This window comes from Epinephelus fuscoguttatus, linkage group LG7 (assembly GCF_011397635.1).
Source record: "Epinephelus fuscoguttatus linkage group LG7, E.fuscoguttatus.final_Chr_v1".
Lineage (NCBI taxonomy): Eukaryota > Metazoa > Chordata > Actinopteri > Perciformes > Serranidae > Epinephelus > Epinephelus fuscoguttatus.
In genome coordinates this window covers 10,038,486-10,060,914 of record NC_064758.1, presented here as the reverse complement: position 1 = coordinate 10,060,914, position 22,429 = coordinate 10,038,486, and the positions used below count along the sequence as shown (strand labels likewise).

Genomic DNA, 22,429 nt, shown 5'->3' with positions numbered 1-22,429 from the left:
GATTATCCATGGATGGTAGAGAAGCGTGACAGTCAGTGCCCAAGGAGGCCAGCTTAGGAAGGAGAAGAATCTGTAGGGATATGTGTGAAAACACTGGCAGCTCCCTCTTTCTCACTCTCTCCATCCTTCTCTATTTTAGACCCACGGGGAATCAAACAGGCTGGAATGATCACACGAAATCCCTTAAGTGCCTTTTGCTCTGCTCCCTGGCCCTGTGCTAGCAGCAGAGCAAAAGCTCTTCATTTACCATAGCCATGGAGAGGAAGACGGCTAACCTTTGCTACTTAGCCACTGATCTGACAACTGTTCTGGCAGATAAATGCCATTCATTTACATGCAAAGAGAGAGGTTTTTATATTAAAGTAAGTGGGGTAAAGTGGTATCCCGAGGGTTAAGAAGCAAGCTTGTGAGCTCAAGTTTAATGGTTTAAATTGTCAGAATGTCTGGACCGGTTAAAGTGAATCATTATAGCTCACAGCTTGATTAATACACATGCCCGTGAGAAAGATTCTTATCTCTGTACACTAGCCAGCCCCAGAGGATCGCTCAGTTTCAAGATATGAACAACTGCTTCGCCGAAAAGTCACAAGTGTGTTAAGAGAACCTTCCCTGAACAGATTACACAAACACACACATCATGTTTAACCTTGACCTTCTTCACTTCATTGGCTTATGGCTATAGTGGTCACATTGCAGGGATACAAACAGCAGTGCTGTCAGAATCATAACCGAACCACAGACTATTACTACCCCATCAATGGATGTAATGAGTGGAGAAATGGGATGTCAATGACAATGAGTCTTGGTGAGGGTGCTTCTGCGCACTGTAATGACATTAAGTGGCATAATGTACCGACCTGCACAGGGTCCCTGATTTTGAATCAACAAGTGCTCTTGTTTCTCACATCTGGCCTTCTTCAGCTGGCACTCATTGCTGTAGTTTTTTCCATCTGAGCCACAAACCTGAAAAAAAGAATCAAAGGAAACTGAAAATTACACAATGTCTGGTCACGGTCTTCTTTCACTGATAGTTTGCTCAGTTGTCATCACTTGACCAAGGGTGTCACTTTGTGTTGAAAATTGGTGAGGATGAAGGGCTCTGATGAAATATTTCTTAAACAGCCTTTAACAGATGCAAATGTAATGGGGGGTCCTCCCCCAGGAAATATGAGCGTCAAACACTTCATTTCCTGAATTCTGGTGAATTTTTATCCATCAATTTATGGTGGAAATGTCTTTATTTAAGTATAAAGGAAATTACAGAATTCAGGCAGCAGGTAACAATTCAAAATATAAAAATGTGTTTATTTTCTTACTGTGCTAATAAACCTTTCTAAAATGGTTCTCATTTATAAGTTACCTTTCATGTTACAAGCTATTTTTCAGAACATTTTCACAAATTATCCTTTTAAAATGTGATAGGGACAAAACCAGCTATTTCAAAAAGTGGTGGGGACATGTCCCAAGTGTCACACCTATGACTTGACCTAATTATTTATCCTTATTCTATCTATCCTTAGCTATGCACCTAAGTTGTTACGACAACCACCTCTTATCATGTGACCAAATTTCCACACTAAGGTTGCATGATGCTGCATCCATGACAATAAAACAAAACAACATCACCTGAATTGCTACTGATACTGAAGAAAAAGTTAAATTGTGATGATTAGGAAACAAGATGTAAAGTTATGAGGTGTGCTTTTACAAATAAATGATTTGGATGTATCCCTGATGAACTGTGGAGTGCAGCTCTCATTATGTCTGATGTTCCTGTGTTTCAGTCTGACTGAGTTATCAATCTGAGCAAAATGTTTCTGATACACATTGCATTAAATGTGTTTAAAGGATTAAACCACATGAGTGGCGGCCGTACCGGGTTGTGGGGAACACTTTGGCAGGTGAAGTCACAGACACAGCGGTCGTCCTCAGCATCTTCGTCCCATGAGCCTCCAAACGTGCGACAGCGGTCCTGTTCGCAGCTCTCAACGCCTGAGCCTGACCCTCCTGAGCCGCAGTCTGCATAATAAAAACACCATAAAGACACAGTACAATTAATAAAACATACAAACACACAGGGGAGATGACCCTTCATCAGTGCTTCAGGTGAAAAGAGTGTCCTACTTTCATTTCTCTTTAAGTTAAGGCAGCATTTACACATTAGGAACATCACAAAGTTAGTATAATTTACATTTCCCTCAGACTGGTGGCAGTGCAAGGGATCCAAAGGCACTGCTGGTAGTACAAGATAATGACCAACTGTAGTGAGGGCAAGAGATTGACTAAATAAATTAGACACAACATCTCTGCACAACCAGCGAGGCATCCTTTTCATTTCAATTAAATCAAAGACAAAAAGGGAGGGAATTATTAACTCTGGCCTCCAAGTGTGCAGAGAGAATTGGTGGCAAGGCCGCTCTTTATGGATGCCTGCTTCCTGATATGAGAATACAACTAATTGCAAAGTGTTCTGTAAAATCTAATTATCGCCTAAGACTTTAAAGAAAGTTGTCCCAGCAACTCTTTAACTGTGACCCTGGGAGGCCTTTTATTTATCTTAAAAGTGCACTTCTCTGGATCGAAGGGAATATGCTCCTGATAAAAGAGGCAGCAAGGCCAAACAAAGTCTCACAATCACTGTCCAGGATTTGTGTTGTTTCACAAAACCATTGTCATTGTTTAGCTGTTGTGCAGACTTTAGAATTGGTTAGGGAAACTTTAGCACGAGGTAAGCAATCCATACATGAAGGGGGAAAAAACCAGCAGGACCGTTTGGGAGTTCCATTTATGAAAAACAAATCGGGGGCTGTTGCAGAGTGCAGGCAGAGAAACCGGGAGGATCCTGCTTTTGAAGTTGCAAATTTCACCTACAGTGGAGCTCCTGAGGGAGATTAGGTGAATATGTGCGAAAGCAGGGAATGAAAGCATCAGCACGAAAGATAGAGAGAATGTCAGACAGAGAGAGAGGCACCCCCCTGGGCTGGCAGAAAGTTCATTTGAAACAAATTTGTTATTCAAAAAAAAAAAAGGAATGCAGTCCGACTAAAAGCTCCCAGCGCAGATGAGAGACTCAAAAAAACATCAGGTAATCAAGGTGTTATTTCCTTTTCCTGTATACTTTCAGGGCTCATTCAACTCGCTGTATTGATGCGCCACTTCTAATGGTGAAATCAATGTCGTAGCGATGGAAGTGCCACTTAGCATAACCCATCTTCTAAAGTAGATTATGGTGCAGGTCACAGTGCAGGGGAGGGGCTGGGGCTGGGGCAGAAGCCTGGCTGTTTTTTGATATGGGTCATCAGCAATGGGCTGTGACAGCTCGGAGTGGTCGATACAGTGGAGGGGCCTTCACTTCATTAGCAGTGGATACAGCAGTGGAGCTGTAGATTTGTGCAGAGACCACATCCCCCACAAACATCAGGACTAGTTAAGGGCTCGCTCCATCTCCATTTTAAGCCAGCAGAACCTCCAACCCTAATGCTTTGTCTTGAATTTGCTGTTGTAGCTACTTATCGATTGTGAACCTACAGTCCCAGTTAAACATAACATTTTGTGACGGGGCTATTGTGCTGGCTAATGGCTTGCAACTGCCAGTGACATTATCGCAGGTATCTGAGGGTACTTCAGAAGTCACCTGAAGACAAGAAGTCAGCTGACTCCAGATCAGAAAAAGGAATAAGAACTGAGGCTCTGGCAGCTACATGTATCCGTCTACTGTACGCCAGCTCAGCAAGACACAATAAAAGGGAAATGCAGGAGTCTCCAATTCATATTCTGCTCAGGCCCGCTTACAGAGACGAGATAAATAAATAAAAGAGGTAAGACATTAGAATGGAATAAATAAAAGTGAAGGGGCGAAGGGGGGTCCTAATTAGCTTTTGCTCTTTGATGTGCCCGACACCCACGCTGCCTATGAACCTTTCAATTAATACATCCCCAGCTAAGATGGCTGCATCAGCTATTCTCTCCACACTGCCCATCCGTTCCTCTTTACTCAATCATGTCAGAAACCAGAGTCTATTTAGCCAAGGGAGCTCCATTAAGAAGACAGAATTCAGCGGTGGAGAGAAGAAAGGAAATGAATAGCATAAGAATAATGTCCACGGAAGACAGAGAGGAAAAAGCATTACAAGGACTTGACAGTGAAAATAATGAAGAAATGATGGAGGAGATGCTATCGTCAAAGCCGTCTAAAAGTGTGTGATAAAGAAAACAGAGGGAGAAGAAGAAGAGGAAGAGGATGAGGGTAAATAATAGTGGATAGGGAGGTGAAAATGCACGTGATGGGTTGAGATGCTGCCTGAAGATGTTTGGTCGACCAGATTACTTGTGTCTACATCAATGGCTCCAGGAGTGACCGATATCGTTATGATACCACTGATATCACGACCTGTGCGGATGTCAACTTGGACATCCATCATCTGAAACAAATCCTCCCTCACTGTGGCGTGTGTCATGGCAAAGATCGAAGATGGTGATGGCCTTTGGATGAGGCGTGGCACAATTTGCCTCTGTTTTTGTTCCATCTATCAGTTCCTTGTAATGCACGTTCTTGAGGGATGTGACAGCGTCTTTTAGTCCAAATAAAGTTCTGCGAGATAGAGAGGGATGGAGTGTCACACCCGGCGGCGGAGAAGGGATGGGGAGTTTGGAGATGGCGGAAGGAGAGAAGAAGTTTTGTTGCCTCAACAGAAGGTTACAAGCCCTGTGATGGATGGACCACGAAGGAAAAATCCGCTGATCTCACTCGATGAGCTCTTTTACCACCCAGCCAGCCACTTTGCTCTTTTTTCATGCCCTTTAACGTCTTTTGGGGCTTTCTTGATCCGATATGTGAAGAGCAGGGTGTGGACCGTGCATCACTGTGTGATCCTGCACTCATAATCTTGTTTATTAAGCGTCTATTCAATTAAAAAAGGGCCTGGGCCCCCGTAGGTGATGCACTGCTCTCAGTTGCCACTTTGTCAGTGTCGAGAAAAGAAGCTGAGGCCAGGCCTACCCGAGTGTGAAATTAAACAGGTGATAAATTTCCCTGTATGGCCAACAGTGGGAACACTGTCATTTTTCATTACTGTTAAACAAAAGGCGGAAGAAAACAACTTCCATTTTTATGCTCTGTGGCCCCCTCCTCCCCAACAAGACTAATGAGGATGGTTTTTAAGGCAGGTCTACGTAAGCGAATAAATCACATGTTCACTTCCTCTCCAGGCTTATCTTAGATATGAAGTATGGAGTGAGGGGGGTTGTGCACACCGTTGATGTAGAGCTTTGCTGCTGTCTTCAATAGAGCCAGAAAATACAGTCTTTGGTCTTACAGTGTGACAGACTGCTGTATTACACAATATATACTCATAATTTTGCAGAAACCTACCACTCATACATCTAGGTGGGGATAACTACATCAACAAGGAATCCTTTTTGTATGTATGTAGCCAAAGAGAAACATTACAAGCCAAACACAGATATTTCAAGGGGAAAAACAGCAAGTTGGTTTTGATCGTTTTACAATCACACCAGACTTCCTGTGGAGGGTCTGGGTCACATCTGAGGGGGCTGAAAGGAGCGGGGACAGAGCCTGCAGATTTCACCCCTAGTGTGAAATTTATCGATTGCAGACAATCCCATCTCCACCCCTATCTGTGAAAGCATCGGTGCCCCTTTTGTCGAGAGGCACAATTTTGATGGAGAAGAGTGCAAAATGGAGAGAGAGAGAGAGAGAGAGAGAGAGAGACATGAGTGGGTGGGATGGCAGGGAGCGATGGGGAGCGGGAAAAAAAAAGATTCTATTGTGTAAGCCTGATGGTTTTCTCTGAATCAAAATGAGCAACTGATGAAAAAAAGCAGGATGTTTAGAGACAGTATGAGAGAGAGAATAAAATAATAAAAAAAAAATGCCATCAGGCACCACAAGCATAGCAATGCCCTTGGGGAGGTGGAAGAGAGCGTTTTCGCCTGATACGAGACAACCAACAGAAAGAGAACAGAGTGTGGATGTGTGTGGTGACAGTGAGTCTGCATCGCGGGCGTACAGTTTCACATTTCTTCATGCTCCACATACAAAAAAGGTCACTCGTTTCAGTCAATGAAATGATGTTAAATCGACCACAAGAAGCTTTTGCGGCATGATTCGCCTCACGGGCCTGGGGCCAATACGGTAGACAATGGTAGAGAGAAAAAAGAGGGAAAGAAAGAAGAAAAGAAAGAAACACCCCTGGCTAGCAATCAAAATGGAAGAGGATTCCTCTCATCTCTATTTGCTCTGCCCTCCATCTACCCCCTCTTCTCTTCTCTCCAGCCATCCCTCCTGCTGGCAGGTGTAATCTGCTCCCCTTCACACCTTGTCAGAGGATGACTATGTTCGCTGTGACGACCCGGCAGCCACAGGGGAGCTGCAACGCAGCCGTCTGCATGACAACCAGAGGTTGGCATGTTGCTCCCTCCAGAGTTGTCCCCGAGACGGGCCGAGCAAGGGACTGTGATATGCTGCCTCGGTCTGTCAGTGCTGATCAAGATATGATTTGCACGGTGAATTAGACTTCATTTATTTCGAATGTGGAGGAACGACAGAGCTACAGGCGTAGAAATCAGGGACACTCGCATTAAGTGCCATCGGTCACACACTTAAAGGGTTAGATAAAAATGTATAACGTAAATTTTCAAATAAAAGCCAACACGCACAAAAGAAACCCAGCCCCTAATAAAAGCAGACTGAAGCGGGCTCATATGGTAAATTCTGTCTGCTGAGCTTCTCTTTTTAACAAAAAATACTGAAATCAAAAGTATATCAGTCAAAAAATCTTTGACTGATATACTTCAGTCAGTCACTAATGCTATTCTTTTGTTCTGTGTTAAGCTACTGTCACTTGACACTTCCTGCAGATATTTCACACAAAGTTTTATGCTTTATAAATATTTTAAAGGAATACTTCACCCACAGATTTATGTATCAATTATACACCACGTGTAACCTTGAATTTTATTCGTGTATGCCTACATGGTGAACGGAGAATCCCAAAACTCCAAACATTCTGCATTTAACAATATTAAATATATATATATCAAAACATCAGTTCACCAACTTAAATGAGACTTGGGTTATACTGCATGAGTTGTGTGAGAGTTTGTAAACAGATAATTTGATATGGTTTTGCAGTTGTTAAAGGTTAAGTGTGTATGATTTAAGATGATTTAGTGCCTTCTAGTGGTGAGGATTGCAGATTGCAACTAGCTGAAACTTCAGCAAGTTTTCAGCAAGAGCAAAATTCCCACAGAGGTCTCTTTCTCTCCAAAATAAATGGACCTGGTGTTTTAAACCGGTAAAAACACTGAATAAAGCAAGTCATGTTACAAGTCAGTGTTTTTCAGTGTCAGTGTCGCAGATGGGCTTCTAACTGCAGTGATCCACTCCCTATGAAATATAAACAGGTCATTCTAAAGTAGGAAAACACTACAATTCTTATTTTCAGGTGAGTTTCCACTAAATTCCTTTAACACTGTGTTAGTGTTGTGTTTCACTGACAGTAGATTAACACTGAGCGAAAGTTAGACCAACAATAATTCACTGGTTCTAATTTTTTTAGACAAAAAATAAGAGAAAATCCATGCTAGAAGAGAAGCAGACCAGAAAACAGGGAGGCTCCTTACTATGAAACTGTGAAACATTATAAAATAGCGTATATAGTAGTAGTATAAGGTTGCCTTTCATTATGATCCTGGTTCTGATATAATCTGCAGGTGAGATAAATTAAGAGCCTTAATGATAGCTGGGAAGTGAAGTGAGATGCACTTATGAAAAAAAAAAAAAAAAAAAAAGAAAAAACAAACAAAACCAGCCATAAAATGTACAGCTGACCTGAACTTAATCACCCACAACTTATTTCTGCTCATGTTTTGCTGATGGACACGCAGTATGACTTTCACTTCTAGCCTGTTGGCATGCTGCTAGTGGCATATGCAGCCATTATGAAAATCCACAGATGACTGGATACTGTACCACACAGGTCAGTTGATAAAGATAATTACACCATTTCAATGGCCGATTGGTTAACATAATTACACCATTTCAAAGTCCATTTCCTACCTTCATCACAGCTGCCGGGCTTCGCCACATCAATTCTCCTCTTCCGCATGCAGGAGGACGCACGGAGTTCACACTCGTTGTTGTAGGTGGTGCCATCACTTCCACACACCGGAGAGAAGGGCTCGTCTAAGCACTGTGGGCACTCACACTTGTTCTGGACACACCGGGCACCCCAGGCACAAACAGTGTTGCCGCATGTTTCTGAATTGCACACACACACACACACACACACACACACACACACACACAGCAGTGGGATGGGTCAGAGCATAATGGGTCAGTGCAAAAAGAAGAAACATTCATGGAGTTGTTTTGATGGATTTCATACACACCAGACCTTAAATGCATGTCTCGATTAGATACTTAACTGAGATTTCTCTGGTGCTGTCCTAATTGCCATTCATGCCACTTCCTCTTGTAATATATCCCTCTCTTAAAACTGACATATACACATTCCCTTAGTAATTCTCCATCTGTCCAAGCGTGTTAAAATATGAACTGCCTGCCTGCAGCTGTATGACGTTCCTGTAGGGCTCCATTTGTATTCTTTATACCCACATTTAATTAAAAAGAACTCCATTCACCATGGAATATTTTACCTATGAATATCGTGCATTTTTCTTAGCGTAAACTGATCGCCAAGAGTTCATGCTTATGCCAAGAACATGTTCCTCCTTTGCTGTTCATAAAGTATGACACATGCTGTAGAAATGTATGCATTACTTACTGCACTCTCCCTGGCTGACCACTCGGAGGTCCATCTGTTGTTTGCAGGCACGCACGTGCAGCTCACACTCGCTGTTGTAGGTGCTGCCATCGCTGCCGCACACAGGCTGGTGGGACTCCACACACTCCGATGCACACACACACTGCCCGCTCTGGGCATCGCAGATTGCCCCGAAAGAGCAGTTGGCACAAGCCTCATCTAGATGGAGATAAGGACGAAAGCAAAGGCTCAGTGTGTATCTCTATGTATGAATTTCAAGTATGCTTTTACATGACTTTGGTGGCAAGTCAGCTCCAATAAATACCCTGAATTTCTAAAATATTCATTCCTTTTTACACTTTCATATTTTGGTGTTTGGTAGACTTAAAATGGATCAAATTTATTGTATGACATTAATCTGCAGACACATTGCAGTGCATTTCAAACTCATCTTACATTTCGATGATCCCTCAACTCAATAGAAAGCTGCAAAGGAATCAGTTTCTGCCTGACTACACATCCTTAGCTCTGCACTGTTATTCTTTTTATGCACATATTTACAAAAAGGTACATTGCTATAGGCTGTCAATATTAAAGCAACTTCCATTAAGATAATGTTACTGTGTCACAAAGACTGTGCTAACATGCTATTTAACAGACGCTGTAAACATTTATTTACTTATTATTTTCCTGCATTTTAACATTCATAGTGTGAACAACAGCCATTCACCAATTAATTGGTAAAAATGAGTTGTTGTCTTTTCTTTATCTAGCTCTTGACAAGCTGTGTTACTGACAGCTGGTGAAGTGCTTAATGATGCAGTGCAGCAGCACAAATACAAGGAGTGCAGAGATGCAAAGTTTCCATACTGAGTAAAGAATAGCTGTAAAACTTTATTGGAGTCCACCCGAGGCATACTCAATTGATTTGAAATACTTTCCAAAGGTACACACCTGTCTATTAAAAGGCGTCACGGTTCACATGCATGTGAGAGCTAAAAACCAAGCCATGAAATTCATAAAAACTCTCAGCAGATAGAATTCTACTGAGGCACAGATCTGAGGAAGAGGATAAAAATAAATAAATAAAAAGATGCCAAAGTGCTGAAAGTTCCCGGGAGCACAGTGGGCTCAGACATCTGGAACCACCCAAAACTCCTCTTTCTGGAGCTGAAACTAAATAACTGAACACAAAGAGCTTCAAAGATACAAAAATAGGAGAGTCTGCCAGAAGGACAGGCATCACTGCAGCCCTCCATCAATCAGGACATTATGGAAGAGCTGAGTCCTGCTCCTGAGAAAAAGCCACGTGACAGCCTGGCTGCCAAATGACACTTAAAGGACTCCGAAAGCATGAAGGAAAAGATTCTCTGGTCTGATGAGACAAGACTTGAGCTCTTTGGCCTGGATGCCAATTGCTATATATCTAGTGACAGCCAGGTACTGCTCATCAACATCCCTATGGGGAAGCATGGTGCCAGCACTATCTTCTGGGCATGCTTCTTAGCAGTGAGTACTGGAAAACTGGTCAGAACTAAGTGAGAAAAGTCACACTTTTTTCTGGTTGTATTTCTCACTTTGTAAGGTTGTTCATATCTGCTTATAAATATGCTATTTTCCCACCACACTTCAAAACTGAAGCAGGCAGATGATATGTGTATTTTCTTGCCAAAAGACAGCGCTGAGATACCCAAAAGGCTTAGAGAGCTTTTGAGAGTTCCCTTATTAGTTGGAGGATTCACTTGGATCATCTCTTGAGGAATTGACTGCTTCTGGAGTCAAAGTTTTTTTCCCCTGAAGAAACAGCAGGGATCAGACATGTTCATGGCACTGAGTGGTGTCACATGGGGGCAGGAAACAGATGAGAAGGCAAACGCAAGGCCTCATATACACACAGGGCTAGCGGTGGATGTGCCTCTCCCTCTGACACCAATTACACCTGGAGGATTGCATTAGCACAGCTCGCTATCACATTCAATTAGGGGCCGGCTAATACCCGCTGCTGATTTAGCACTAATTGAGAGAGGCCAGACTGGCCGCTGGAACTTTCCACATTATTAATCTGTTTATTAGTCTTTCATTTGCTTCATCTCTCTATATAATGCTGGCATCCACTCTCTCCTCGGATTCAAAGCTTGACTGTGAACTGAATACGGAAATGTGTTGCACGTTACATATAGTACTTTGCCTGTAGGAGCAATGCATTGTATACTGGTAGAATGACTAATTTCTCTGAAGTCATATTTAAAAATTACATGAGCAGAGCAAGCAGGACCAATTTTTCCTTTAAACCAATGTGTAATTTTGGTTTGGGGCTGTTATTCATAGTTTAGGCTAGTCCCCCTAATTACAACTAAGGGGACTAGCCAATTTCCTCTTTTCAACACGACAATGCCTCTGTGCAGGAAGCCAGAACCGTAAAATAATGGTTTCAGAGTTTGCTGTGGAAGAACTGAGCTGGCCTGCACAAAGCCATCCAACACTTTTGGGATTAATTGGAACATCGAACACAAGCCAAGCCTCAGCATCAGTGGCAGACTTCACCAATGCTCTGTTTACTGGTTGGGAGCAAAATCACTGCAGCCAGGTTCCAAAACCTTGTGGAAGGCCTTCCCAGTGGGGTGGAGATAGTTATAGCTGAATATGTATGCCCATGGTTTTGGAATGAGGTGTTAAAGGGATATTTTGCCAATTTTCAACCAGCTTTGTATCATAACAGTGTGGGCAGTATGTGTAAATCAACTATGGTAAAGTTTCCTCCATCTTGCCAGCACCCAGATGAAAATCCGCTGGATGATGCAACATGTGTCTGAGTTGTTTCCAGAAATGTATTTTAGTGTAGTGTAAGTAGGTGCCATACTGTTTCCTGTATTGTGAAAACGGAGGCTGGAAATACTGAGATCAAATGGTAAAACTAAGCAGCGCTGATCAAAGATATACAAAGATTCTGTTAGTGCTTTGCCTATCACTAGCCTCAGAAGCATATTTAGCTTACTGTTTAAATGGAATATGAGATGTTTTGTTACTAGCTGGCTGCCATATTAGTTTTAGACGAGCAGCTTGCATTATGTCACCCACCAGCAGGAGCGTTTATTGGTCCGGTGCCACGCAGTGCATTCTGTTAGCTGGAGGTTTTCTAGCTCTTGAGCAAAAGTGAATGCCACACTCTTTTTTTCTCTGGTTTCTATGGTCATACGGCACCAATTTCAAACATATTTTCACCTTCCAACTGCATAGAAAGCCTAGTTTTATGAAAAGACCATCTTTCCAGCAATGAAATATTTCTTTAAACAATCACATATCAGTGTAATGTTGGGGTATCTACTTTTGGCCATGTATACTGTAAGTGTAATAATCTATGACTCAGACTAAAAATCATCTATTGTCAGTGATCAGATGTTGCTCCTTCTATACTGCAAGACGGTTTGGAAGTTTTGGCTGCAAAAGATGAAAAGGCTTTAAAATAGCTGGGGATTTTCTGTGACAAAAATAAATAAACATAAAATATAAAAATGAGGGTTGCTGTAGTTGTGTCTCCTCTCTGGTTGCGGCGGCTATAAATCAGGAAGTGGCGGTGGTGAGTGTTGTCCTTTATCAGGCCCTGTGTCCTGATAGCAGCCTCGCTTCTTTATCAGCTCCTGGCCCTCGCACCTGGCTCTCCACACTGCCTGATCCTCCAGACAACACGCATCGCAGACAGACAGAAAAAGAGGGGAACTCCAGTTCAAAGCCAGGAGCAGAGGGAGAATTGTCACCATTACTGCTAATGTTAAGATGTCCACTTTCTGTCATCTAAGATTCAGTCATCTCTGAGTCTGTCATCACTAATTCTGAGTCCCGGTGAAAAACTTTTTTCTCCCTGAAGGCAGACAACTTCACAAGCATAAAATGGTCGGGGAAAAAGTCTGGCAGGCAAGGCATTACGACAGTTTCTAATGTGCTAACATTAGAACCTGGGATCTCTCATCTCATTCAAATTTACTTTCATGTCCACCAATGCAAGAATCTCTCCAGCCAAGAAAATATACAGTATAACACAGCGTGTCCAAGATCAAAGTAAGACATTTTAAGATCTTCCTATGCCAGGTCTAATAAAATCTAACACCAGCTGCATCCAAAGCACCTGACTCAGTTCGATTGCAGCTAAAAGTCGGCGCCAAATGCAACCTGCCTCTGACCCATAAATGGTGTGTGGAGATGGGCTGAGAATCAGCTACACTTTTAAACAGTCAGGCAAGCTTTGGGCCAGCACTGGCGCCCAGATCAGAGGAGTTAGGACAATATTTGCGCAACATTCATCACAAGCTGGACATGAGTCTGGCAACATGGCCATTCATTTAGGCTGTTGTTTGGCTCAGCCATTTTGGTACGTGGGAAATCTTTATTTCAAAAGCTGTAGTTAAAAAATTAAATACAGTATTTAATTTACTCAACACAAATTGAGGTGTTGAATTTACAAATTAAGTTTGAAATGTTTCCAAAACTTAAGCTGCTCAGAATCAGATATGTGTGTGTCAAATGAGCAGCTTTCATTAGCCATGGAAATTTTAGTATCATGTACTGATGTATTAGAATCGTTACACAATATTGGAGGTCACTCCTTGATGTAGGTAGTACATGACAGGACAACACAAAAATGCTGTATATATCATAATAATCACCTTATATAAAACTTCCCTGTATTTTAATTTTTCCTGCCATGTCACTCTAAGTATCAAACCACACTTTTTTCTTTGTCAGAGGACCTGCTGGAATTTAGTCAAGGTCTCCTTGAAGTCCCCTGGACCTAAAGTTGGAAACTGCTGATATTTGTTCTTGCACTGTGACGGCTTCTCTGGTTGTGTTTGGTGGCAGTGTTTGTGCTTTTGGAAGTGAGAGTGAGAAATAGGGGCAGGTTGGTGTAAAAAGTGGCCTTGAAAGCATGAAGGATTGAGTCATTGAGGAGGAAAAAAACCAAAGACCCTCCAGCTTTGCAGCGTTTTGTTGATATCCTCACCGGGAAAAAACCTGAATTGCGGCTGAGGGGGTTTGGGCGGAGTATTACCTCAGGATTAAGCAGAAAGAAGTAGGCTGGTTTATGTTTTGAAGGCTTGTGAACATGCCTGGGTGATAACAACTCCCCTGTCGATGCCTGCCTGGCCGGTACACTATTAACTCTGCCCCCCACTTTCTCTGCTCCTCCTCATCTTATTTACCTCCATCTCCCTCCCTCCCTGCATTTATTACTTTCCCCTCCCTCTTTCGTCTGCCCTCTTTTCACCGCCTCTCTCAGACCACTCTCATGCTGCTGGTGTGACCTATATTTCTTACTCAACTGTGTATATCATTTCAAACACCTGTGGGAGAAAAAAGGGGGAATTTGTTTCCTTTCCTCAAATGATTCCGGCGCCTCTGCTCTCATCTGTTCGGGTAAAGTCATATGAATGGCCCTTTTTCCGGGGCGACTGATATCCAGCTGGGGGGTCTATTAACCGAGCGCACCTCTCCCAGCCCACCTTACAAGGTCGCCCGCCACTCAAATGCAGTTGGAGGAAAAATCTCTGAATAATAACAAATGTCACTCATATCGCTATCGGGTTGCACCTGAGCCATATAGATAACTGCTATTTTTCTAGCCCGCAGGGAAGGAAATGAAATTATGGCTGGGCCCATGAGAGGCTGTGGTAAGCCACACACACACACACACACACACACACACACACACACACACACACACACACACACAGTTATTTTCTACTGTGGCACCTATCACCTCTTAAACTATTGCTACCCTCACCTGTCTCCCTTAAGCTCCTATACTTTAGAGTCTAGAAGCCATAAATCTGACAACTTACACATTATGGCGCATTTGGATGGAAATAACAAAACACAGCCAGTAAACAAACAAACAACAAAAAGTTGATGGCTACTTTGGGAATCACATCTTATAAATACCTACTTAATGTTGCAGAATGAGAAGATGAAAATGTGGTGTATACATCTGATGTTTTGACGGAGAAAAAAAAATGAAAAGAAAAGCAAAAAGTTACATTTAACATAAATTGGTGGTGGATTTTTGAAGGTCAATTTAATAACTACAGTTTAATCTGGAAAAAGCTGATAGCCAATTAATTAGCTGATATAAACCCCCACAGAAACTAACAATCTTTTACTTTATTCAATGCTGGATAACAGTTGAACTGAACATCTAATTCAAAGTAACACAGATCTAAATAAATAAATAAATAAATAAATAGGGATCACTGAATTTAGTAAGTAAAGTAATAAATACCTAAAAATATATATAATTCTGAAACTGAACATCAAACTAACCTAGAAAATCTAGGTTCTTTTTTATTATTTTCCTTCTTCAAAGTCACCTTGAGATTCTCAGTTGCACAATGACATTACACTGACTTTGTTTATGGAGCTTCCATGCAAAATCAGAGATGGGCAGCATTTTTGTTACTTGCATTTAAAATATGTATTTCAATTACTTTTTAGAATTTTGTAACTGGTATTTGACAGTGCTAAAAATGTCAACTTTAATTAAACCTAATTACATATTTTAGAGTATGAAACGCTAGAGGTCTTATAATTTGGAAATAGGGCTTTTCACTTTAAACAGGAAGTGGTGGCATTCACTCAGTTGCAGACTCACAGATTTGGGGACTTTAGCTCCAGGTCTATAGTGCTGGACCCGCTGTTGCTGTCCAGCCAAAACTTTTGAGTAAATAAATGCTAAAATGAAGAACAATACACTTTGACACAGAGGGGAACCTGGTTTCTTTGGCACTGTAGTGTTCTGCCAATAACGATAGTTTAAAACATCCTGTGGGTGTTGATTAATTGGCCAAACTGATATATCGGTCAAGCTCTAAAAAACATACAATAAAATTCATTACTTCTTATGCGCTTCTGCAATATAAGAGTTGGAGTAACTCAACAACCTGGATATCACAGAAAATCTAACTTTATTCACCACTTTCTTCCGTTGCTCATACCCTAAACTTTTAATTCCAATACTTCCAACAGCACCTGAAGGCAGCATATGTTCTTCTCCTCTCTCTCCTTTTCTGCTCCATAAACATGTATAGTATATTACTGGGGGGAATAGCCTGTGATAATTAGGTGAGATAATAGCTTAAGTCAGTCAGTTGTTATGGCGCTGAATGAGGCCCAGTAAAGCTGTGCAAACAGCCCAGAAATAACCCACATTATCATCGCCATCATTCCTCGGCTGGCTCACGCCTGGCAAGCCAATGCCTCAGCATTTTTATGGCACCATTGCGCTGACACAGGCCTGTTTCCTCTGGGAGCCAAGAACCATCCATAGTGCTGGATTACAGACAGGGCCCTCCACTCCGCCAGCTCGCTCTGCCTCTCGCTTTTTAAAATAAAGACTATTCATTACTGCAGAGGGACCCTGGGCCGACAGACCTGCCGTCTACCTGCGGTGTAGCGCACCAAATTGAGTCAGCCTGCCTGCCCACCGACCAAACACTGCTCTCACTCCATTTCCTGTTGGCATACATCCTTGCGCTGGATTTCAATTTAGAGAAGGCTGGGAGGGGAAGATGACAGATGCAATACATGGACAGGCAGAGCAGGAGCATAGGACTCCAACAACTAACCCTGTCATCTTCCCAGTGCAGAGAAAAACTCAAACCACTATTCATTTTACAAAACAGTCAGACTAGCTCATACAAACAAACTCGACCCATAAACTGCGCATTTTAGGACAAAACAGTAGAGCACAATTTCATACCAGCAATGTGAGATTAATTCAGTTGTATCGATCACTCAGCTAACTGTGCAGCTCATCCACAAATACAGCACCGCAGAGGGCAACTCACTTTCATTGTTATTGTCTTCAAAATATGCAGAAAAAAATCTATTGTAGTAAAAAGAGCGAATGAGGTAAGTGAGAGAGTTGGGCCAAGGGGCTAATAACCGCTGCGCTTTTGCCCAGTGTGTGTGAAAAGCAAACGGCTTGATGGTAGACAAGGAAGAATACTCAATCACCAATTAGAGTCCATGGGAAAATTGGCCTTCCAAGATGGCATTAAGCCATCAAGAGTAATCACTAAGTGGGTTTACCAAGCTGTAAAAATCTGCCCGTATGGCTGTGTGCCTGTGTGGTGGATCTGAAGATATTTTTACCACTTGAAGCTCCGCTGTCGCTGGTGTACTAATGACTAGCTGATGCTTCGAAACTGCAAGACAAAGCCAAGTGACTCATGTAGCCAATTACGGACAAGTATGCTCTGTATTCTCTTTCATCAGGAGTAAAGAGCATCTCTACTTAAAGGTCAAAACAGGCAAATTGGAGTCTTGATGTTGGTATAGAGGGGCTGAAGAAGAGCGGGAGGGAAGAGATGAAGAGTACTGGGCAAGGGATAAGAATACTCCTCAAGAGACGTAGAGATATATTAAGTATTGTTTTGACTTTGTTGGATATAAATGGGAAGCCCCGAGGGATCACCATGACTATAATACATATGTGTTAATTGTTAATGCCTTTGGATTATAATTTTGCCTCTGGGTAATGTAGTGCGATTAATTAATTTGAGCTTAATTGTATTTCACAAAGGGAGATCTTTCCCTACCTGTGAGCTATAATTCACACATTTCATAGTGATTTTATGACTGCATAGTAAATTCCTGTAATGTAACTGTTGTGCAGTTACTCACCACAGGGTCCTTTGTGTTGGATGAGAATATTCCTCTGCAGGGCACAACCCATCGCTCGCATCTCGCAGGGGCTGCCGTAGCTGTGGCCGTCGGATCCGCACACCGGGTCGGATGTTTGCGGGCAGGCCTCGGGGCACTCGCACACCGGCTCGTTGTTCTTGACCACGCACACCGCCCCATGATCGCACACCTTATCCAGGCAGGGGCTCGGTATGCTGAGATCTGAAGGGCCAATCACCCAAGAGATAGAGAACAAAGTTAGAGGAGGGGGGGCACTGAACTGGGTAGATGGGAAGCAGGAAGAATATAAAGTAGAGGTTGGAGAAAGGTCTGGGGCTGGAAAGGGCATAGGTGACAGGGAGGTAAGTTAGAGCATAGCTACATGGGGAACTGCAGGTTTTGTGTTAGAAAAAGGTTTAGGAAGGAAAGGAGATATGATGTAGTATGCAATACAGCCCTATTCCTGTGACCCCTTTGCTTCCTAAGCTTCCTATGTCATTTCCTCGCCTTTGTGCCTATCCTGATGTATCCTGAATCTTTGAAGAGCTCCCGCCGAATCCGGTGGCATGAGGACAGCGGATAAAAACATGGCCCTGTAGCACAATAGAGATGAAACAACCCACGAACAATGGTTGCACAGCCTTTTTTTTTTCTCCAGGCGTGTAAACGCCTGGATTAATTGACGTTCCCAATATGCCCCTTCAAAGGCTGCCATTTGCATCTCAGTGAGAGCCACCGCTTCAGCCAAAGCTGGTTGAACTGACATGGAGGAGTGAGAAAAAGAAGAGGCAGAAAGTGTGAGAGAGCAAGAGAGAGAAAAAAATGTAGAGGACGGAGAAAGAGAAAAAATAAAAAAGAAACAGGCGAAGAGAAGAAAGAGCCCTCTGCTTAATAATTCAAAAAAGGCAAGCTCCTGGGCAGAGGCAGATATGAAATGTGAACATCACAGAGAGGTGTCTGCTTCAGTCTCTCCCTCTCACACACTAGCTCCGGCATGACTTCATTAAAACGAGGACTGGATTTTGCACCTATGATTCCTGGTAGCGGCGGGTGTAGGCTGTGCTGATATAACCTGACTTGATCAGGAGAGAGGAAACGCATAAAAACTGGTATGAGCAATCTTTTGATCACAGCCTCCCATCCTGACTCAGTCATTCTTTACAGCTGTATTTGTCAATGAAAATATAACATGGCATTGTGTATATGGAGACAGGGTGCCAGTGTGTGTGTCAGTTTTGAGGGCTTGGCTTGATGGTTAAAAGTGTGAGCCTTGAGAATGGTATACACTCCGGTATCAAGAGTAAGACGATAGCAGAGCTCCACAGTGATTTTCATTTGGAAAGCTTCACGCATGAGGGGCGGATCACTCAGCTAAATGTGGTGTGTCTGCAGATTAGTGGAAAAAGCAGACGGAGGCATCAAATAATTTTTGATGAGAAGCGCTCAAAGAGGTGCATTTTACACCCAAAGTCAGGCAAACTTCCTTCTCCTGTAGTCTACCTTTTACTTGAGCTTTTGTTAGAGGGGTGGGGGTGCTGTTATGGAAACTGCCCCTTGTAATGACACCACCCATGGCTCCATCATTATCGTGACCATTATGGGATTAGATGGCATCGCAGGGGGGAGACTTGTCGTGCTCAGAGCCCCATGATTCATTTATCAGCTCGGAATCGTTCAGTAGTCCCTCTAATGCCGGCGTAAACTATCAACCGGTAACTCAGACAGAGGCAATTAGCTTGTTTCACTCTGATTGAAACGATGGGAGGGGCGCAGTGTGGGTAGTAAAGATCAATGTCACCCAAACATCTTTTATCTGAATTGTGGACCATCTTTCCAAATTATAATAGCAACTGAGGTACTAGGCATGCGAAATAGTTTCTTGATAGAGTTTATTTATCCCCCATTAAAGGGTTTTATGGGGGAGTTTTTCCTTATCTGGTGTGAGGGTCCAAGGACAGGGATGCTGTATGCTCTAAAGCCCTCTGAGGCAAACTGTGATTTGTGATATTGGGCTTTATAAATAAAATTGAATTGAATAGAATAACAATGGCGTTTTTGATTCTCCTTATCAATCTTATTCTTGACCAACTCCTGATCAAATTTCTGTATGTTATTACTAATGTGCAGCTTTGATAAAATTGTGGACAGGTGTACAGGAGGTGTCACAGGCCACTGGCCCTCCTGTCCACTGATCCTGCATGGCACATGGTCTCCCTATTGGCTGTCCTACATGGCTGTCAGCCTAGGCGGGTTGGGCTTACCTAGGCATAGACCCTGTATTAGTTTGACAGGGGGCGTGCCAAAGTAATTAAAAGAGACTATTTGGACCAGGTGGGGGACAGCAGTTGATGAGAGATGTTTTTGAATGTTTTGTTTGATATTATTGTCTGTGTTTAATGTCTATAAATGAACTGTAACATGAGGACCAACCCTAAGCAGTGTCAGACCATGGAGAGCAAGCTGACTGATGGCCGTCACATCAAGTAGGCCCAAATCCCTTACTTTTAGCCTGGCAGCCAAAACTCTCTGGTTATGTACTATATGTACGGGCAGCCAAGCCCCGGAAGCCCTAAGTAACAGTATCAAGTGCTAAGAGTTGTGTTTGCCATGACAGAGGAAAATGTTCACAGGTTAGAGAGGAGATTTTCTGCACACTGTCCTATTGCTTGCAATAAACTTGATTTAAATCATAATGTTTCTATCCTAAGCTACTGTTACTATAACACAATATTTACCCTCATGCTGATCAGTTGGGAAGTGGAAACACTTGTGTGTAAAGTGTCAAAAATGTGGCATTCTTGGTATTTAAGCCCATATTGTGTAGAAAGATTTTCCAGCATAGTGCAGGTGTTTTTACCCTTGAAACTACAATTATACAGACTTTACGAGTGGCACTATTGTCATTTTTCCTCATGAACTGAAGCCACGCTTTGGACTTTTTCTTCCTCCCTGCAATGACTCCCTCTTGTTGTAAGTTTCCAGCAGCATAGCCACATGAGTTCTATGTCATTATTTGCGATGCTCAACTGTCATAAAAACATGCCAGTGTTGTACTGAAATGTGTTTCCACCATCGAATACTGTTTTCCCTCCTGTTAATGCAAGCAACCCCCTTTGGTGGTGAGGGTGAGGGCTAAGAGTTTGGGACATATTTAGGTAGGTAGTGACACATATCGATGGGGAAACAGTCTTTGACACAACACTGGCATTTATAAAAGGAACTGATAAGGTCTGAATACCAGTCTGATGCATCAGACAATTTGGAACCGGTTCTTAACTGAACTGGTTCTTGATTCCAATCCCTATGAGGTACAGACATTAAAATAGTAAAAAGTAGAGCGGAACATATACTGTGGGCTGCCCACTACCTCCTGCTGTTTTTTTTTTTAAATAAGCTGTGGCTGTGATCAAACAAATCTTTCCGGATCTTGAGCAAGGACACAGGCTGTCCCATTTTGGGAAGTGAATGTTTCAGATTAGAAAACAGCTATTGATTTCTGTGTTTTGATGCCAAGCTGCTGTTTCAAAAGAGCTTGGAGGTGCCACATAAATATGTAAGCTATTTAGTGCTGCTTAATTTGGTACAGCTTCAAAAACAATTGATTCCCCGTGATCTCTTTTCAACTCCTTGCATGTGCCTGTGACCGTGCATGCGCGTGTAACAGTCGTAAGCTTGTGATCCAAGCTTAACTGTACAACCTTGGCCTCCATAAAAGTTCACCAGCCCACTTCCCAAGGACGAGCTCCTAAAACACAACTGCAGCCTCCGATAACGCCTTAGTCTCCCATTCTCTTTGTTTCACACACATAAAAAAGATGAAAGAAAATTCCCCTCCAAAACTAATTTTTTATCATCCTCTACCTCTGGGGGGCAAAAATTCTGCCTGATTTATTAACTGGAGAGGGTGTAAGAAAAAAAAAAAACCTTAGACAAAACTCCCCAAGTGTAAAAATCTTATGACACAGTTAAAAAGCTGTCTTTCCCTCTCTCTTGGATGCAGGCAGAAGCTTTGAAATGGCAGCCTGTCACAACTAAGGCTTGTGGGATGGTGTTCACAAGCCTGCTCCAGCTCTTTCTCTCTCCCTGGTCTCCTCCCAGACACTTAAATACATCTTCTTCATGCATGTATCAGTGTTTCTGTCAGACAGGTCCAGAATAAACCAGCGTTGCTGGGTTTCAACCAAGCTATTTCTATGTGAGAATTAGCTTGACAGTTGACTGGGAACATCTGCAGTGCCAAACACATGAGTGCAGTAGCCAAGGCATTGTTTTAGTGGCTGAGCAGGTGCAGTGAGTGGTCTGCTGTAGCAGTAGGGGAAAGTCAGGAGAAACAGTAAAAAAAAAACAACCCCAAAAAACATGAATAATTCTTTCTAATCAAGGATTCTGTTCTGCTAGTGTGCACTCAGCTATGTGTCTGTACCATGATGCTGGTTCAGACGACTTTACATTCTGGGTGTCACCTCAGTCCGTATCCTCTCCTGCCAGCCGCCGTGTAACTTTTCTATTCTAATTAGTGTGGTATTTTAATGGCATGGCCCCGCTTCGGGGCTTGGAGGGGATTACTTCAGGTTAGGCCGCGTTGTGTCAGCTCGCCCCAGGTGAGGCAATGGTCGGCCATGTCGGATAAAACTGAGAGGACACGTTCCCCTGATGCCCTGATACCTGCTTACCTGTCTGTCTGAAGTATCATTACTGCCCACTTAATGGTGTTATCTGACTGGTAAGGTGGTGAGTACGCAGTGTAACCTCTAAAGCTTAACAACCCCTCGTTAGGTTGCCATGATGGCACAGCAAGCTCCGACAGGACGCTGGCTGTGATTGTGTGGTTGCCGCAGTGAGCAGGCGTACACTGTTAACCCCCCGTAACATGTCGGTGAAATGCTGGGAGATTATTTTGGCGAGAGCTTCCTCCCATCTCCGCTCAGCTCATACATATGTTAATTGGACTTTTCCCCCCTCGGGTCTGT

The 22,429-nt window shown here is 42.8% G+C and overlaps 1 protein-coding gene across 2 annotated transcripts in view; it reads right to left on the bottom strand.

Moving 5' to 3' along the window:
- agrn (agrin) overlaps positions 1–22,429 on the bottom strand; it is a 302,452-nt gene that overhangs the window by 59,731 nt on the left and 220,292 nt on the right. For both annotated transcript variants that reach the window (XM_049581026.1, XM_049581027.1), the window contains 5 exons: positions 17,460–17,681; positions 8,808–9,005; positions 8,081–8,281; positions 1,877–2,019; positions 858–963 (listed from right to left, as the gene is read on the bottom strand). In XM_049581026.1, the coding sequence (XP_049436983.1) occupies positions 858–963; positions 1,877–2,019; positions 8,081–8,281; positions 8,808–9,005; positions 17,460–17,681 (870 nt within the window). The remainder of the gene's footprint in view (positions 1–857; positions 964–1,876; positions 2,020–8,080; positions 8,282–8,807; positions 9,006–17,459; positions 17,682–22,429) is intronic.